Source organism: Mobula hypostoma, chromosome 22, assembly GCF_963921235.1.
Source record: "Mobula hypostoma chromosome 22, sMobHyp1.1, whole genome shotgun sequence".
NCBI classification, from domain to species: Eukaryota; Metazoa; Chordata; class Chondrichthyes; order Myliobatiformes; family Myliobatidae; genus Mobula; species Mobula hypostoma.
The window spans coordinates 31384364-31402000 of NC_086118.1; the positions used below are offsets into that span (position 1 = coordinate 31384364).

Below are 17637 nucleotides of genomic sequence, written 5' to 3' on the forward strand. Positions count from 1 at the left end.
ACACTATATTATTGTTAGAGACTCTTCCACCATCAGCATCCTGAGGAATAACGAATGGCTAAAAACTTAAGTGAAGTACCCCAAAAACTGACAAGATCAGAGGGTGTGTATGTTGTGAAAGACTCAATGTTTTTTTCAGAGTGGCTTGCTTGTCATTTGCTTTTGGTACCAGAAGTGCTGAAACAGGATAAAGCAGTTTCCTTGATTGCCTCTCCACCTATCAGCATTAGGCCTTCCACTGCCAAAGTAGAATCTAATTCAAAATAACTTTGCTAAGATCAACTAAGCCAATAGCTTTTACCACCTAGATAATAAGGGCAGCAGATGGAAGAATGCTATCTGCAAAGTGCCCTGTACGTTGAAGTAAGGTCACCTTAATGTGAAAAGATGGTTATTTCTGTGACACAGGGTTTGAAATCTGGAACTTCCAAGCTAAAAGTTGAGAATACTTCAGTCATACCAACATCAACATTTCAGCTAGACCACTTTCCACCATCTTCTTGAGGTAACATACAGGCAGTAAATGTTGATGTTTCCGTGAGTCCAGCAGGTGAACAAAGAAAACTGCTCATAATTTAGGTCTGGAATGCTTTTTCTTATGTTTTTCATTAGTCCTTCTATTGCTGCATTACAAGTTCAGTGAACAAAGTGATATTTTTATTAAAGGCAAAATGGATGTCTCATTTAAAATGCTGTCACAACATTTTTACAAAATCACCTTGCTATTTGTTCATTTCATTTTGTAGAGTTCTAGATATTCAGATTTTTTAATTGTTTTTACTTACTACGAACCTATGTTTTCCTGTAGCAACTTTAAAATTGAACAATCATTTGTGGTCATCCTTTTTCCTATTTAGTACAAATTGCATGTGTCTTTCTGGATGAGGGGCCTGATATCAACATCCTTTCATAATTTTAAGTACCTCATTTTATTTCAAATGACTGCAAATCCTAGTCTTTCACTCAATTATCACCATTCCCCAATTATTTTTTTAAACTTATCTAGAAGACTTATTCCATTTTGGACTTTGACAGACAGAAAGAGAGAAGATAAATATTTCTCAGCACAAATAACTCGATCTTTTCAAAAACCTTTTTTTTTTGACCAAGTCTTTATTTTAAGTTGTTACTTTGTGATATCACATAGACAAGCGTAAGAAACATTTAATAAGAGATGCAATTAAACAATTCAAGAGCAAAATCTGTAGAGAGATTGTGTACTGATGGTGTGAGGTTTGTTTTCATGGAAGTGAATAACTGATGACTAACAATGAGAATGCAAGTCTAAATTTTTATTTTTTTTAAATCATCTAATTAAACTCAAAATACAGGAATTAGTATTTTCTAAGTTTAATTTATGGTAAGCTCACCACAGCCAGAGAGTGTTAAGAGATGAATGTTCCACATGTCTTGGTAACCAGGTGATGTCAAAAGTCAACACTACGGTTAAGACTGGAACAATGAAGGCTTTCTAAAGGAAATGTCAATTCTTTACTACAGAAGGTATAGTCTACCACTATCTTTCAGTTTTTGAATTGGCACCATGATGAAGAAAGATGGAGATAGGAATTTTTGGTCTGTGCTAATTTCTCAACTGGGCGGGGGGGGGGGGAAAGCATCAAAAGTTGATTTTGGCTGATCAAAATACAAGCTGAAAACCTATTTTTATTTGTTGTTGAACCAATTACTTCAATTGCACAATTAAGCAGAGACTTCCAGTCACAGGTAAGCAATTTGATGGCAAAGCGGCAAGCACAACTATTCTATTCAAATTACTTTGTTTATATCCATTAATTGATAAGTTTATGGAAAAATATGAAAATAGATTAAAATTAATTTCCAGATTTCATTCACACTGAAATAAGTAGGTTAAAACTTTATCGTAGTGAAGAGAACAGGCTTGAAGCACAGCCAGGGCATCCGTGTTAGCATAGCTGAGAGCTAAACGACTGGAGCAATATTTTGGATGTGATTCTGATCTTCATATTGTATTCTGGAAAAGAGGAAAGGAGACTCTGTAACCATATTTCCCAATTATATATCCCTTTTTCTGTTTCAAGATCCTGCTTCAACCTCGTGGACATGTTGTAGATTTTGTTAGCTATCTTCCATGATTGTTGACAACAATACAACGAACTGTTTTGGGTTTCCCTCATCCTTTTCTTTCTCATTCCAAGAGGATCCATTATAGGAGGTACAGCACTAGTAGTGAGCCCTGCCATTCTGGAGTGGTTCAGTGCTGTCAGAGCTACCATGCCAGAAGTGGAATTGGTTTATTAATGTTACATGTACCAAGACAGCCAGGGTCTGAGAATGAGGAACAACCTGCCGTTTGGCTGATTTAAGTGCTGGGACAGATTGAAAAGGTCAGGGTGTTGGGGCTGAGGGAGAAGGACAAGCCAGTATTCAGCTTGCTGCTCCTGAGGTTCACTTGTCTCTGCGCTGAACTGAGCCTGTAGCCTGCAACTTAATAGTTTCCTGGACTGGGCATGACTGGCTTTGTGGCTGTGGACTCACTTTCATGAACTTCAGTTCTGAATGTTACTTAGTTATATCGTTCACACGATTTGTTTTTATTCTGCACATTGGGTGTTTGACTGTCTTTTTTGATGGGCTGTGTTGGGTTTCTTTGTTTTGTGGCTGCCTGTAATGAGATGAATCTCTAGGTTGTTTACAGTATATGTACTTCGATAATAAATATACTTTAAACTTTGAGATACGGTGGAAAGCTTGTCTTGCATACTGTTCATGCAGTTCTAATCAATACACAGTGCACTGAGGTAGAATGAGGTAAAGCAATGACAGAATGCCGAATAAAGAGAAAGCATCAGAAGTTTTGTTCCAGTGCAGGCAAATAATAATGAAATTCACCACTGCCTTAGTGTCCAGTGCACTCTGTGATGAAAGGCATTTGTACATTGATACCTCATATCTGAAACAAAAGTCATGGTGTACTGGGCAGTCGTGATTCCCTCCAGCACACTTCAGAGATGGAGATCTGAATGACCAACATGGTAGGGGGAAAAAGGCAAGTGCTGTTGGGGCAGCAGAGAAGAGATGCTCAGGAACAATCATATATGAGGTTGAGGAAGGAGTGAAAAAGCCACTAGCGTAACATTAGCACTTATTTAAAAATGCCATCTAAATTCACACATTTTGCAAGGGACATTGAGGTACTTACCATCTATCATTTCCGCTTTATAAGGAAATAAACAGTAACAATGAGAGCAGCCAGAACCAGAAGGCCAACAATGACTGCCAACCCTACAATCACCTGAAACAATGTTGAATTCTTCGTGACTGAAAAGAGAAAACAGGATATTAAAAGGAAGCAAAAGACTTGAATGTGCATAATCCTTCAAGATAATTTGGGAGCACATTTAACATTTTCAGTGAAATCAGGCCAGAGGTATTATGGTGTGAGCAAGAATTCTTAAATGTTAAGGCAAAAGAAACTGAAAACAGAAATAAAAAACAGAAAATGTTATGCGGCTCCAAGGAGGCAGATCATTTTCATATTTTCTGGGATTGCCCTAAATTAAGTATATATTGGGAAAGTATTCATAGAACATTAGTTAAGGTACTTAGGTCCCAGATACCTCTGAACTTTGAGACGCTCTGTTTGGGGCATGTATTGTTTCTTGAACAGAAGGAAGATATAAAGTTGCTGCAGGCCCTCTTAGCGGCAAGTAAGAAATCAATCACTAGAAAGTGGCTAAATCCAATACCACCTACATTAGAAGATTGGCATGAAATTATCTTGGAAATATTTAAAATGGAAAAGTTGACTTACTCCCTGAGAATTCAAAAAGAAAAATTTTATCAAATCTGGAATAAATGGATTGAATATATAACCCCAATGCGAGCAGACTTTAGATGACTCTCCTAATGATTTATACTGCTCTTCTCATCAACACAGTAATATTGCCAACGTAAGCACCCCTAGTCTAAATGTTTACTGTTTTTGTTTTCTTTTGGAAAATAGAGAATTAATACAAGTAAAGGAAAAGATTTGGGAAAGGGATAAAAAATGATAAAATTAAGTAAATAAGTACATAGGGATTGGATAATTATGTCTGGGGGCAGGAGCAAGCATGAACAAATTAGGATATAAACACCTACAATGGTTGTTACATAGGCTTACATACAACATTTTGGACCAGAAGAAATGGTCCAGAAGAGAGATATGGAAACTATTGTTACTATGTTTCTTAACGACTAATACCATTACTTAGCCTAATAGATTAGAGTTACCACTGTACATCATTATCTATTTAAGTGTCTAATTTCCTTTTATATCATCTCAATGTGTACTTAAGAATGTATAAATAATTATAGTTTTATACATATAAAAAAATGGAAAAGGTTATAAGTGTGGAAAAAGTACATGATACTTGTGAATTCCTTATCCAAGTAAAAATAAAATTTAAAAAAAAAAGAAAATGTTGAGGATACTCAGCAGGTCAAACCACATCTGTGGGAAGAAAAATGGAGTCAACATTTTGGGTGGGAGATCCTTCTTGATTTTCACAAGAAAGTACTTCTAATACAATGGCATTTCCATGGGAAATGTCTATACATTCAAGAAATATTTATGTTAACAGCACATAATTGGTAGCTGCACTAAAATCCCACCAATTAAATTTAGTAGAATACAGTAACACACACAAAATGCTGAAGGGTCCCAGCAGGTCAAGCAGCATCAATGGAAGTTAATTAACAGTCAACATTTCAGACCGAGATCCTTCATCAAGACTAGAAAGGAAGGGGAAGAGGCCAGTTTAAGGAGGAGAGTGGAGGGAAAAGAGTAAAGCTAGAAGGTGATGCCAGGTGAAGTAGGAAACAGGTGATAGGTGGAAAAGGTAAAGGGCTGGAGAAGAAGGAAACTGATAGGAGAGGAGGATCACCAGGGGGAGGTGATAGGTAGCTGTGGAGAAGAGGCAAGAGGAGGGAATTGAAGAAGAGAGAAGGGGGAGGGGTAGAAATTATTGGAAGCTGGAGAAATCGATGTTCATGCCATCAGGTTGGAGGTTACCTAGAGGGTATATGAGGTGTTTCTCCTCCAACCTGAGAGTAGGTCATGGTCCGACATATCAGAACAGAAATGGGGACTGTAATTAAAATGGTTGGCCACCAGCAAATCCTGTTTTTTATGGATGGAGTGAAGGAGTTTGCTGAATTCTTTGAAACTTAGTAGAATTCTTTGTAGATGTGACATTGTGGAATTGGTGCTGACGATCCACATATGCAGCTATCAAGTTTGTGCTCACAGTGCCATAATAAGCACCTCTCTGATATCGTAACAAGTATATTGTAATCATCAGAGAGAAAAGAGAAAGGACTAATAGTTTGATTTTTGAATTGATCAGATATTAAGTAAGGTAAGTGGTCAATCATAATTGAATAATGAAAGGGAATTATTCTATGGGAATTTAGTATTGGAAAACAATCTTTAAAATGAGTGGGGCAAAGAAGTGCAGATGCAGGAAATCTGAAGCTAGTTTAGGGGCAGTTGATAAATACTTGGTAGGTCACACAGCACTTGACATTGTGGGTACAAATCTGATGAAGTTCATTGACCCAAAATGTTGACACTTTTGCTCTGTTGCGAGTGTTGCTCGATTTGCTGAGTTTATTCCCAGCAGGCCTGTTAATGTTTAAAATGATTTTGCTGGGAAGTTGCATTCTGAATTTGGAGAAATCTCCAGATGTATCATCAAATAATACTCTGGAATTGAAATCGGTTTATTATTGTCACATGTACTGAGGTTCAGTGAGAAGCTTTTTGCACGCCACCCAGACAGGTCATTCCTTACCTTGGTACATCAAGGTACCAAAAAGGAAAACAATACAAAAAAAGTTTAGTGCAGGCAGATAAGGATCATGAAATAGACTGGGAGATCAAGAGTTCATCTTTTTGTGTAGAGGAAGTCCATGCAAGGTTTTGGTAACAGCAGGATAGAAGATGACTTTGATTTTAAAAAATACCTACGACATCTTGTGAATAGACAGAGTTGACTTCATTTTCAGGAGAAAAAATGACTGCCTTTAAAGATTGGATATATTTTTACAAAATGCAAAATATACAGAAAAGTATCACAAAGCAAGTGAGCATTTTAAATTTATTCTTAATGTTTTCATCCATTATTCTAATGTTCTGTAACATTCATAATCATTAATGTGTCTGAGCTTCATCTTTCTGAAACCTTCCTTACCGTCACTGTTGCTTGAGTTATAGTTCAACATCGCTCGAGTATATACCAATGATCCATTGTTTGGCTCAGGATGGATGTTCAGAAGTTCACACATTAACGGATAAATGTTTACACTTTCAAATGGCTCGGCCAAATAATTTTTCTTGAAATCAGGGCCAAATGCACGGAAAATCATCTTCATGTCCATATGCTCGTTATCAAATCCATGTTCGCCTTTGTTAAACTGGACTTTGAATCTCTAGTGTATGATGGGAAGGGTGCCCATGTAGAATGTAATGAAGAACATTGAAAATATGTTACACACCAGTTGTATGAATGGCAATTATAACATTCATATTGCTTACCTCTGCCTTTGGAGCCCTATACATTTCTCAAAGGAGTACATTCTTTCCTACTTTTGCAATTAATATATAAATGGAGAGAAATTTAGTGGCAGATAAAGGAATTATATCATTACAAAGAAAATGAAATCACACCATTCACCACGTAACACATGAATTTGATGTGAAGATAACAAATTATTTAAAAAAATTAAATACTGAAAAATGTGCAGAAGAGTGACTTTATAGTGTACTTATTATGTCCTCCAATAGTACCACAACCTTGTCGTGGTTTGGAGGCTTGCGTGCCTCAATGACCCAGAGAGTTAAGTTGGCTGGCGTCAGGGCTTTATACTTCGGCTGTTTGGTAGAGTCACCCATGACAAACAAGTCAAAGGGTAGGGGGGCCAGCTGAAGGGTAGTCCACTCTTCCTCTATGTTCAGGGGTTCAGTTCAGAGCTAATAATGCTGACAGGTAAAGCAAAATTGTTACGAAAAGAGCAATGAAGATTCCTTTCTACATCTGAATATGGTGGTATTTCTGAGCCTCCACTCAAAACTTGCATGGCGGACAGCAATGAAAACCTAGAGGAAGCTACTGACATGATGAAGGAAGTCGTGAACACCGCCAGAGATGGAGGACCTTCACTGCCGCCCTAAACGCCAGTGGCATAACGGGTGGAAGAGTATTGTTGGTCCTCTCCATGCCTCTTGGTGCATTGGGCAGCAACCTAGCCATTTTGTTAGCACTTGCCTGTTTTTACGAGACTGAGTTGCTAGCTGAGTGCTCAGCTCAGCACAGATAGAAAGGGTGCAAGGAGATGGCTGGGTTCGAACCCAGGACCACTCGCATCGAAGTCCAGTGCAGATATTTACATCATTTTTATATGTGTAAAAAAAAATATAAATATATACATAGAGCCATATTGGACCCAGACTCTTAATGCAAAGCCAAACAGTGACTTCCAAGATTGGTCCTGGAGTCATTAACCCAATGTTATGAATGTGAGATAATTTAAAGTTAGCAAGATTTGTGGTTGTATGCAACGTGTCCTTGGTTCTGCTTGTTTGGAAACAGGTATCTTTAAGTAAGGTCTTTTTCTGATCATATACATTTTGACAACATGTTTAGCACTACAAACCATTCCCATTTTTATTTGATTTGATGGTGAAAACAGTTGACATAAACAAAATATAGAATTATAGAAGATTCATTTGGATTCTAAACCATTTTCACCATGATGTCTAATTTTATTCAACATAAAATATTGTGCGTGCTGTCAACTTGTCTGTGATTATGCATAGAATTACGTGGAGTTTACAGGAATAGTCCACCTAGTGAGACCAGTCTTTCCTGATCTTCATGCATCAAATGCTTCCTCCCACTATTTCAGTGTAGCCTTCATCTCCTTTCAGACTGCCTGCTAGTCCTAATTTATAATGGCCCCAAAGGACAATTTATCATGTTTTTTTCCACCTAGTTAGAGCAAAAAACAAATGGAATATCTTTAGATAGAACTGATACACAAAACTAAGATTCTATCAATATCGCAAACACAAGGAAATCTTCTACTTTTCGTATATAAATATATTTTGAATTCACTAATCAACAATGCAGTTGTAATTGTGTATGCAATCAGCTTGTTGCCATGCAGCTATGACTGTCGAGGAAAAAGTAATGCAACATCTGCCCATTGCTTTTCATCATTTGCAGAATATCTACAAAATAGTCATATCTTACACACAGTTCCTGTCAGCTTTATTTGCAATAAAGTCATGTGTGGATGTTTACATCAAAAATTGCCAGTATACACTCTCATCCAAAACTGCAACAGCATTAGTTGGAGTGTGGTTACAACACGTGCAATTTTTATTTGGTGTGGATGTTGGAATTTACAAAATAGGATATAATTCAAACTTGTGAGGGTTAAATTTCTCTGATGTGCCTAATATGCATATTGCTTGACTGTTTACCAGTTTTGCATAAATTTATACTTGGACTTGCGATCTAACACAGACTGACATGTAATTAGATGGAACTTGCTTCGATTAATTAAAAAATTAGAGTTATTACATGATTATTTTGGTACTTGCCTGCTGGGATTTGTACAACCAGCTATCAACTCATTCATACATCAAAAGATTAGTAAGAAGAGAAGTTGTTCATTTTATTTCCATCTGTTTATCTCGAGCTCTGAAAGCACTGATTTTTCCTGAGCTGATCTAACACCAACAGACTCTGGTACCATGTTTTAGTTAATCGGACAATGAGCAGCAGCAAACTACTTTATCCAAGTGAAGGGTGGTACTACAGGAACCACAGCGGAAAGGGGCATCTATCTGGACCTTCCATTTTGTTTCACCATGAACAGAGGAAGTAAATTACTCCAATCAGCAAACTTTTGCTGACTGAACAATTGGTGACAAGTTCAAACAAATCATCCACATGGCAGAATCTGAACCATATTTCTCAGAAGTTCAACAAGAGCTTTATGTATATCTGGGGAGTTGCACTTGAAGTTACTCATTTATTCCCTCTTCACCGCTTTCCCTTTTTCCAGTTCTGACAATAGGTCATTGACATTAAGTTCTTTCTCTCCCAACAGATTCTGGCAGTTTTAGTTTCAGATTTACGCAAATTGCTGTTTTTTTTCCTTCAATCACTGCACTAGTTGTTTTCCGATGGTCAATTAGATCCTGAAAGATTTATTTTTACATTGAGGCGTATAAAAGAAATTGCATTCAGTTCTTGTCACATCATTTATAGGAAGGATGTGGAAGCTTTAGAGAAGGTGTGGAGGAGATTTACCAGGATGCTGCCTGGATTGGAGAGCATGTCTTATGAGGGAACATTGCGTGAGCTAGGGCTTTTCTCTTAGGAGCAAAGAATGATGAGATCAACTTGACAGGTGTATAAAGTGTATAAAATGGTAAGAGGCAGAATTAGAGTGAACAACCAGCACCATTTTCCCAGGGCAGCAAAAGCTAATACAAGAAGACGTAATTTTATGGTGATTGGAGGAAAGTAGATGGGGGATGTTAGATTTTAGGGTAATGTAATCGAAGATTTTATCAATAAAACATACGAAAGTCCTTTTATGTGCTTAACAAAAGCTGTAGCCCTTTATTTCCATTACGATAAACCAAAAGCGGTTGCCTTGCACTGAGGTCATTACATCAGACACTGTCTCTTAGTGAACACAGCAGCTCAATGACTGTGTTTATGAATTATGTAGGACAGTTTCCGTTATGAAAAATGTGTCATCTGTCAACCATTACATTACCCAACAAAAGGCAGGTTATTTACACAGAAAGGGCAAGTGTATGGTACACACTGCTGGCGGTGGTAGCAGAGGCGGATACTGTAGGGACATTTAAGAGACTCTTAGGCAGACAGGTGTTAGAAAATTGGAGGACTATATTGAAGGAAAGAGTTAGATTGATCAGAGTAGATACAAAGGTTGTGACATATTGTGAGGTGAAAGGCCTGTACTATGCAGTACTCTTCCATGTTTGATAAATGGGACCATTTATACTTCCAACATGAGTGTTTTTAAAGAAAAGCCTGTTTCCTTTCTTGGTATTCCCTTCACTGGAGCAGCTCCATCTTTGCATTGTCAGATGGCAAATTCAGATGATACCTTCCTCTGTGCTATTAAAGGAAAATTGCCCTACAGATACCATGTCATGTTTGTGTGAAGTGTAATGAGCCACTTTTGTTACAATATTATCCCTTGAAGCAACTTGAATTGTTCGTCCAACACTTTATGTAAAGATGTTAAAATTGATCAATGAGCTGAGTTATGACAAAGAAGTTTTAACTTTAATTGCTATCCAGAACTTTGAATTTTACGGTTGGATCCCATAAGTTTATTTATGTAATCAATAAAATTGGATACCTAAGTCTTTGTTTATCTATTGGATGCCACCCGAAGGCTTAGTTAATTATTCACTTCAGAGAAGGAGACATCAGCTGAATTAAAACAGTGTGAAGATGAAAGTGTGGACCTGTTCTGACGGGAACTGCTGAGGAAGAAACCAAACTAATGTAAAATATGCACCACAGAAATTTTCCAATCTTGATATGAAATTCCATCACATTATCATCATTGTTCCCTAATTTAATTCACACCTATTAACTACTCTTTAATAGTTACACAAAACTAAATCTTCAACATACTGATCTAGAAAGCTATCCATTCTACTCTCCATGGAATCATCCTCTACACTAGGACTGTTCCTTTGCTATGCCCAATTTATTTTAGATGAAGGTTCTCCATTACTATGATATACTCTGGCTATATGCACCTCTCATTTATTGTGCTACACATTGGGATACCTACTTATAACTCCCACCAATGTTCTCAGGTCCTGCTGTTTCTTGGTTCTAACTAATTTGATTGTATTTTTTAATTTTCTGAGCTGTGATCTTTCCTATTTTCTTCATTCCCTTCTTTAATATTAGAATTAACTCATTAATCCTTTCCATTTTGTATAACTCATAGTTTGGCAACCATGTCCCTCAGATGGCTGTTGTACCCATTTCTCCCTACGTGTGCAACTAATTCATTTGTTTTGTTATAATCTCTTCACCAGAAACGCCTCCTTTGTTGTTTTTATGTCATTGGTTCCTTTAGTGGGTCGCTACAACTGGACCATTTCTCTCTAGCCTCGAGAAAGCATACTGAACCCTAACACAAGGGAAGCAGCACAGACTTCGAGGCTCCCGTGCATTGCCCTAGAGAGCAGCATTTTTTCCCCCAGCAACACAATTCCAAATTACTATTACATATCTTTTCACTCCTCCTGCTGAACTTATCCCCAGTGCTGTGAAAATCCACCTGGCAGTTCAAAATTCAAAGTTCAAAGTAAATTTATTATAAATGTACATGTATGTCACCACATAAAACCCTGAAATTTATTTTCTTGTGGGCATACTCAATAAATTCATAATAAAATAATAACCATAATAGGATCAATGAAAGATCACGTCAACCTGGGTGCTCAGCCAGTGTGCAAAAGATAGCAAACTGTGCAAATACAGAAACAATTAAATTATATTTGCACAGTTTATACCCCTGCTCTTTGACTCATTGTTGTTGTCCTGATCCACTGCCAAAGTCCAATCTTGTTAGAGTAGGATAATAGTTAAATGTTAAAAAACAGTTCATCAATACAAATTAAGACTTGAGGTGATTAAGGTACACTCATGTGAGGGAATTTAGATGGTTAACGATTATGTGTGACTGCTGAATGTTCTGGTATAAAGGAACAGAAAATGTTGATAAGATAAAAGGGGGTGTGGAAAACCAAGTATTCTTAAAACATAACCAGCTAAGCTAATTGCTAACCACCCTCCTGCAGCTGCAGGGCTTGTTGTGAAAAGCTTCTTTTATACAGTCTCATAAATGCTTGGATTGTTACATCATTTCACCTTTTCAGGAAACTTTCACTTGAAGCCTGTAGCTATCTTAAAAGGGAGCATTATGGACTATAATTCAGGGTCGCTGCACTCTGAGAGACAATTCTCACATGGCCATGAAAGCAAAAGACGATTGAATGTCTGGGTCTGAGTATTGTTCTGAGTTCCCCGACAATATAAATATTTGATTCTGAATGTTATTTGATTTGCCCTGACAAACTATGAAGAAGCATCTATTGCTTTCAGAGAATGCCTGAATGATCTTTAACTGAGTTACTCCTCTTTATTATGAATCTATCCAATCTAATTTAAATGCATTTCATTGGCTTTAGTCTGTTGGAATTTAAAAGGGAAGGTATTGTTTTTGAGTAAACCTCTCCTCTGTCATATAAGTTTGGTATGTATGCTTTTTATTTGCATAATCTGCTCTGTCTACATTTACTTTTTACATGTAAATATTTCTAACAGTTTAGTTCTCTCCATGGCCGCCTCTACTGTTATGATAAGGCCACACTCAGGTTGGAGGAGCAACACCTTATATTACGTCTGGGTAGCCTCCAACCTGATGGCATGAACATTGATTTCTCAAACTTCTGGTAATGTCCCCCTGCCTTTCACCATTCCCCATGCCTCATTCTCCATTCCCCATTCCCATTCCCATTTTCCTCTCTCAGTGCCCTCTGGTGTTCCTCCCCCTTTTCTTTCTTCCACGGCCTTCTGTCCTCCTTTCAGATTACCCTTTCTCCAGCCCTGTATCTCTTTCACCAATGGACTTCCCAGCTCTTTACTTCACCCTAACCCCCCGGTTTTACCAATCACTTTGTGGTTTTTCCTCTTTTCCCCACACTCGTCTTGTCTCGGCCCTGAAAACATCTTGGCCTGAAACATCGGCTGAACTCTATTCCATAGGTGCTGCCTGGCTTGCTGAGTTCCTCCAGCATTTTGTGTGACCTGTGTAGTTTAGTTCTCTTAATTCTGTACACTCAATGCATGCTTCATATTGATAACCTTTACATCATTTGCTCTTCAGTAGTCTTTTTACTGTTCTTGGTTGGGTCAATCTACAGGAGTCCCATTTGAGACTTTGATTTATGTCCCCATAGTAATTGCACGAAGGCTCAAATGTGATCAGCACAGGTTTAGTGGAGAAATTGGTTTTAAAAGTATTACCAGTTCTCCAGGCATTTGTTTGTAATCAACATTAATGAGATTTAAGTAACCCCATTTGTCTTTTAAAGACTTGGTTGCCCAATTTACAGTGTTGGTTTGGTGTGTGTATGTGTGTATATGGAAAAGGAAGGAAATTGTCTTTTAAACTCACGAGGGAGCATAGGCCATCAACTTTTGCTGTTGATGTTTCTGTAGCAGGCAATTTCTTTTTTACGAGGTCGATTTGCTAGCTGGGTTTGAACTCGGGAGCCTTCGCTCCGAAGTCCGGCGCTGATGCCACTACACCACCAGCTGGCATGTGTGTGTATGTGTGTATGTATGTATAAATATATATATAAATATTTAACATAAATGGATCAAGTTGAACAATAAGGAAGCAGATGCCACCAATCTAGAGACAGACATGTGGAAAGGGGAAGACAAAGAACATGAGATTTAAAGGAGAGATAATGGCAGAGAAGTTCAAGGAGAAACTGACACACTTAGTTAAAAAGTGGAAATTTTGATACTGTTACAGAATAAGGAGCCAGTCACTTAAATGTGGGATGCATAGAAGTTTCTTCTCTCAGAAGATCGTGAATCTCTGGATTTCTGTGCTCCTGAATCTGATGATCTTTAAATTTATTTTAAGTGCAGGTTGATCAACATTTGGAGAATTCAGGAATTAAAGGTTTATGAGGAATTGGCAGAGAAGAAATGTTGAAACAAGCATCAACCAGCCGTGATCATACCTAATGGTGGAATCCTGTTCCTTTTTTCTCATTTTCTTGATTTATTTTCACTTCTAGGATTAATGTAATAACTAACTTGATTTAATGTTTTGTTAATTAATGAACACAAATGTTAGGATAGAGAAAGACACGAACGTTATTCTCTTTTGCAGTCTCACAATTGATAGCCATCATATTCAGATAAGAAATCTGATAACTAGTTTTCCCTGTTCCAATTAATCACTTTAAACCAAGTACTTACCCCATGAACCACATAACCAAGATCGCCAAAAATGATAATGGGGAGGATTCTTTCATTGTTGGAATATCGAAATCTTTTTGGTAAGTCTTCTTTCTTGAACACATTTAGATGTGGATGGGCACCTTTCAGAGCCTGGTACACTTTTTCCGTCTTTCCCGGTTTGGGTAAAAGCATGCCAGTGGGTCCATAATCAACTAAATCAAAAGCGGTGTCTTTGAATGAAAAATTGGAGAACCTTTTTAGCACGATTTCGGTCACATTTGGCTCCTTCAGTACAGTAGTCATTCCGTGGTCGGCAGTGATAATCACATTGAGTCTGGATTTCAAGTTGTACTTCTCGATGCTTTGTAATAAATAACCTAGTGTGCTGTCCAGTTTTTTCACCACGGCTTTTCTCTTCTCTGATTCAGGTCCATATAAGTGTCCTGTGCTGTCTGGTTCACCAAAGTAGAGTGTGACAAAATCAAGATCATCCAAAGTGAACCATTTCATTACTATGTCAATGTTTTCTCTCCATGCTGTTGCATTCTTATAGTTGTAAAGCGGAGGTTCCACTATCTTCAGGAAAATATTCTCTCCCTGATAGGTAGGTTTGGTCCCGGGAAAATGAATAGAACCAGTCTTTAAACCCTTCGGAAATACAATTGGCATGAAATGCTCTGTTAATGAAGTCCCCTCTTTATATACCTGTGCATTGATACTCTTTCTTACATGCTTATCTACTAGATTTGTTGAGTATAGTTAGGGATCTGATCTGATTCCAGGGAGAAAAGTGATAGCTAGTCTCCTTGGGAAGGTATGTCTTGGTTTAACACCACTAGTAATGGTACCCTAGTGTGGTGTCAAGCTTGGCTTACAAGTTTTTATTGGATCTAATAAAGTTCTTAAACATATTTGCATAAACCTGAAATTCAAAAGGCAGGATTGCCCCAAAATCACCTATTAAATGTTCAGGCAGAAATGAGACCTGAGTCTGATTAGCCTTGGAACATTCTCCTAGGCAAGTCATTTGAAGCCTTGGCCAGGGAGACAGGAGTTGGGCAGTATATTCTGAATATGCCTAGGTCAATTCTTTCTGGCAATTGCTGATCTGTGGGCATTCAATGCAAAAGCAGGTTTGCCAAGAAGATTTTTGTAAAAAAAAGAGAGCACATCCACTTTCCATGTGAAAATGATATTTTCATCCTTAAATATTTCAGATTTAAAAAAAATTGGTCTTTGTAGAACTTTCCAGATGGATTTTGCCCAACTTGAAGATTATAGACATTTCATTGATATGTACATAATTAAACCCATCAGTGCTAGGTTATGAAGGTCTGCATTTTGGAAATTCAGTTCCTGAGGCATTCCTGTGCTGCTCTAGAATATTAAAGAGCCATTTTACTATCTATATATGTAACAAGATTTTAAAGGAATTTTTCACATGCGTGGCCAGTGTATTTTTTTTTAATATAAATGCAGTCTATTTCTGTGCTGTCTGCATAACTTCAAAAAAAATAAAGCCATTGAAATATTCAGGATCAGGGGTTTGTCGTTTGGAGAGATGTGGGAAATGAAGAGTTGTAAATCTTAGAAATTCTGTTTCAGACAGCTGTGGATGTTCTGTTGTTGAATATATTCCAGACTGAACAATAGATTTTTGCATACCAAGGGGATCAAGGGATTATGGGGATGAGGAGGAAAGTGGATCAAATAAGAGCTGTATGGTCTCTTTCTGCTCTGTTGTCTTATTTTCTGAAATGAATTGCATAATGCTCATTGCGTCATGCACAACTTGAACACAAAGGTACCTACATGGAAGAATGGCACGTATGCACTTGCTTCACAACAGATATTGCTGCTAAATGTATTGTACAGGCACTGAAGAAATGTGGAAGAAACTAGTCTGGATGCTTTGCAAGACACCCTTTGTACAATTTATTGGCAGCTCCTCCCCCAGCACATGCCACACATGCTGCAGTCACTGTTCTGAAGAGCCTGTCAGCCAAGCCAGCTGCTTTTAAGGGGATCACTGAAGTTGCCACTGGAATGGAGTTTTATAATGGAGATTGAAGGAACTGGTCGCTAGGCCTACAGAAAATTTGCTATTACGCGTACCACTTCTATTCACAAACATATAGTTGCAATACCACAATGTTTATACTTTACCTGACGCTGAGCTGTGATCCAGATGGGAAGACTTCCATTGTCCCAGTATTCATTAACATCTTGTGTCTGGTAATATGACTTTTTCTGTCCAGTGGTGGTATTGAACCACATGTTATGGATTACTCCGTGAGACTCTATATACCTTCCTTCAGAAAAATCAGATGTATATTTACTTATTCTCTAATGATGATTGATTTACAAGTCAAGAATTAATACTAGTGTGGCAATCAGAGCATAATAACTGTTGGATTTCAGTACTTGCACCGTGGTTGTCTCTTCCACTTTGTGTTTAATCGTAAACTTATCAATTTTCTACAGAAATGTTTTGGCCAAACAGTTCTTTTGTTCACATTGGAATAAGAATAATATATATGTATTTAAACAAAAATTGCCAGAAGTATCTTTTAAACCAGAGGATAATTAAAAGGTATTGTAAATTATGCAGTCATCTATAGATTCACATTAATTTCAATGCTTGATGCTTTTCCTAGAAAATATTTACATAATTTAACTTCTCTTCAATTAGTTTGATTTTGTAGCAATCTAATTATCCAGGTTATCAACAAAGTGAACTTCATTCAAAAGTACTTACCAGTTAGCAAAGTGAAGTGAGATGGTGAGGTTATTGTAACAAATGGAGGTGTAACGTATTTTGCCTTTACACCTTCTCTGACCAATTTTTGAAAATTTGGAGTTTCAACATCTTGATCATAATCCCAACGAAAGCCATCTAGGGAAATAAGTAGTAGTTTGTTTTGATTTTTCCTTTCACCTCTGAAGAGTGGGAGACTGAAAGTCAATGATAGAGATAGACTCAAGTATAAAAAAGTATATATTCCCATGACTTCTGTCAGGCTGGGGTTGCTATCAGGAACGTGGAAATGAAATGCTTACTGCAGAAAGTAGAGCACTGTATATATAGCTTTATCTTATCTGCGCATCAGTTCTCATTGCCTAATATATTTTGCAACAAATCAGTTTCTAGTTTTCACATTGGAGTAGCTGTACAAGAGATTAGGGATATATAATCATGGTTGTGTGACATTTGTCCCCTTGTATTTTGATAACTTATCCATCTGTGGCAAAAAAAGATGATTGCCTGTCAAATAATATTACTTAAGCAGCTTTGCAAAATGGTTTATAATCATTTGAAGCGTGGTTTAAATATGTATGTGTATGTAAGGTAAACAGACTGGAACAAAATAAACCAGATTGGGATCCTTGATTATGATTTTTTTTTATCTTTAAGTGTAATTTGTTTTACGTCTCTTTTCATATCAGCTCATTTAGAAATGAATTTGTGCTGGTTCTACAGCCGTATTCTACACATTTCTAAAGCAATGTAGAGCATGTTGGATTTCTGTGCTGCCATCTGAATGAGGAAGATTGT

The 17637-nt window shown here is 37.3% G+C and overlaps 1 protein-coding gene across 1 annotated transcript; it reads right to left on the reverse strand.

The window, feature by feature from the left end:
- Nucleotides 1-1111: 1111 nt before the first annotated feature.
- Nucleotides 1112-17144, reverse strand: LOC134360255 (ectonucleotide pyrophosphatase/phosphodiesterase family member 7-like). The gene is made up of 6 exons (XM_063074387.1): nt 16840-17144; nt 16248-16393; nt 14100-14729; nt 6216-6453; nt 3182-3300; nt 1112-1993 (listed from the first exon to the last, which is right to left on the reverse strand). The coding sequence occupies exons 1-5, from the start codon at nt 17087-17089 to the stop codon at nt 3188-3190; spliced, it is 1377 nt and encodes a 458-aa protein (XP_062930457.1). The 5' UTR covers nt 17090-17144; the 3' UTR covers nt 1112-1993; nt 3182-3187.
- Nucleotides 17145-17637: the final 493 nt, after the last annotated feature.

Excerpts from the sequence above, each read along its gene's own strand:
- LOC134360255 (XM_063074387.1), bottom strand. The coding sequence starts at position 17,089 with ATGGGAATATATACTTTTTTATACTTGAGTCTATCTCTATCATTGACT. Across the intron at positions 16,394-16,839 it reads TCACTTCACTTTGCTAACTG|GAAGGTATATAGAGTCTCAC; the intron begins GTAAGTACTTTT and ends ATTTTTCTGAAG. Across the intron at positions 6,454-14,099 it reads TTGGTTATGTGGTTCATGGG|AGATTCAAAGTCCAGTTTAA; the intron begins GTAAGTACTTGG and ends ATCATACACTAG.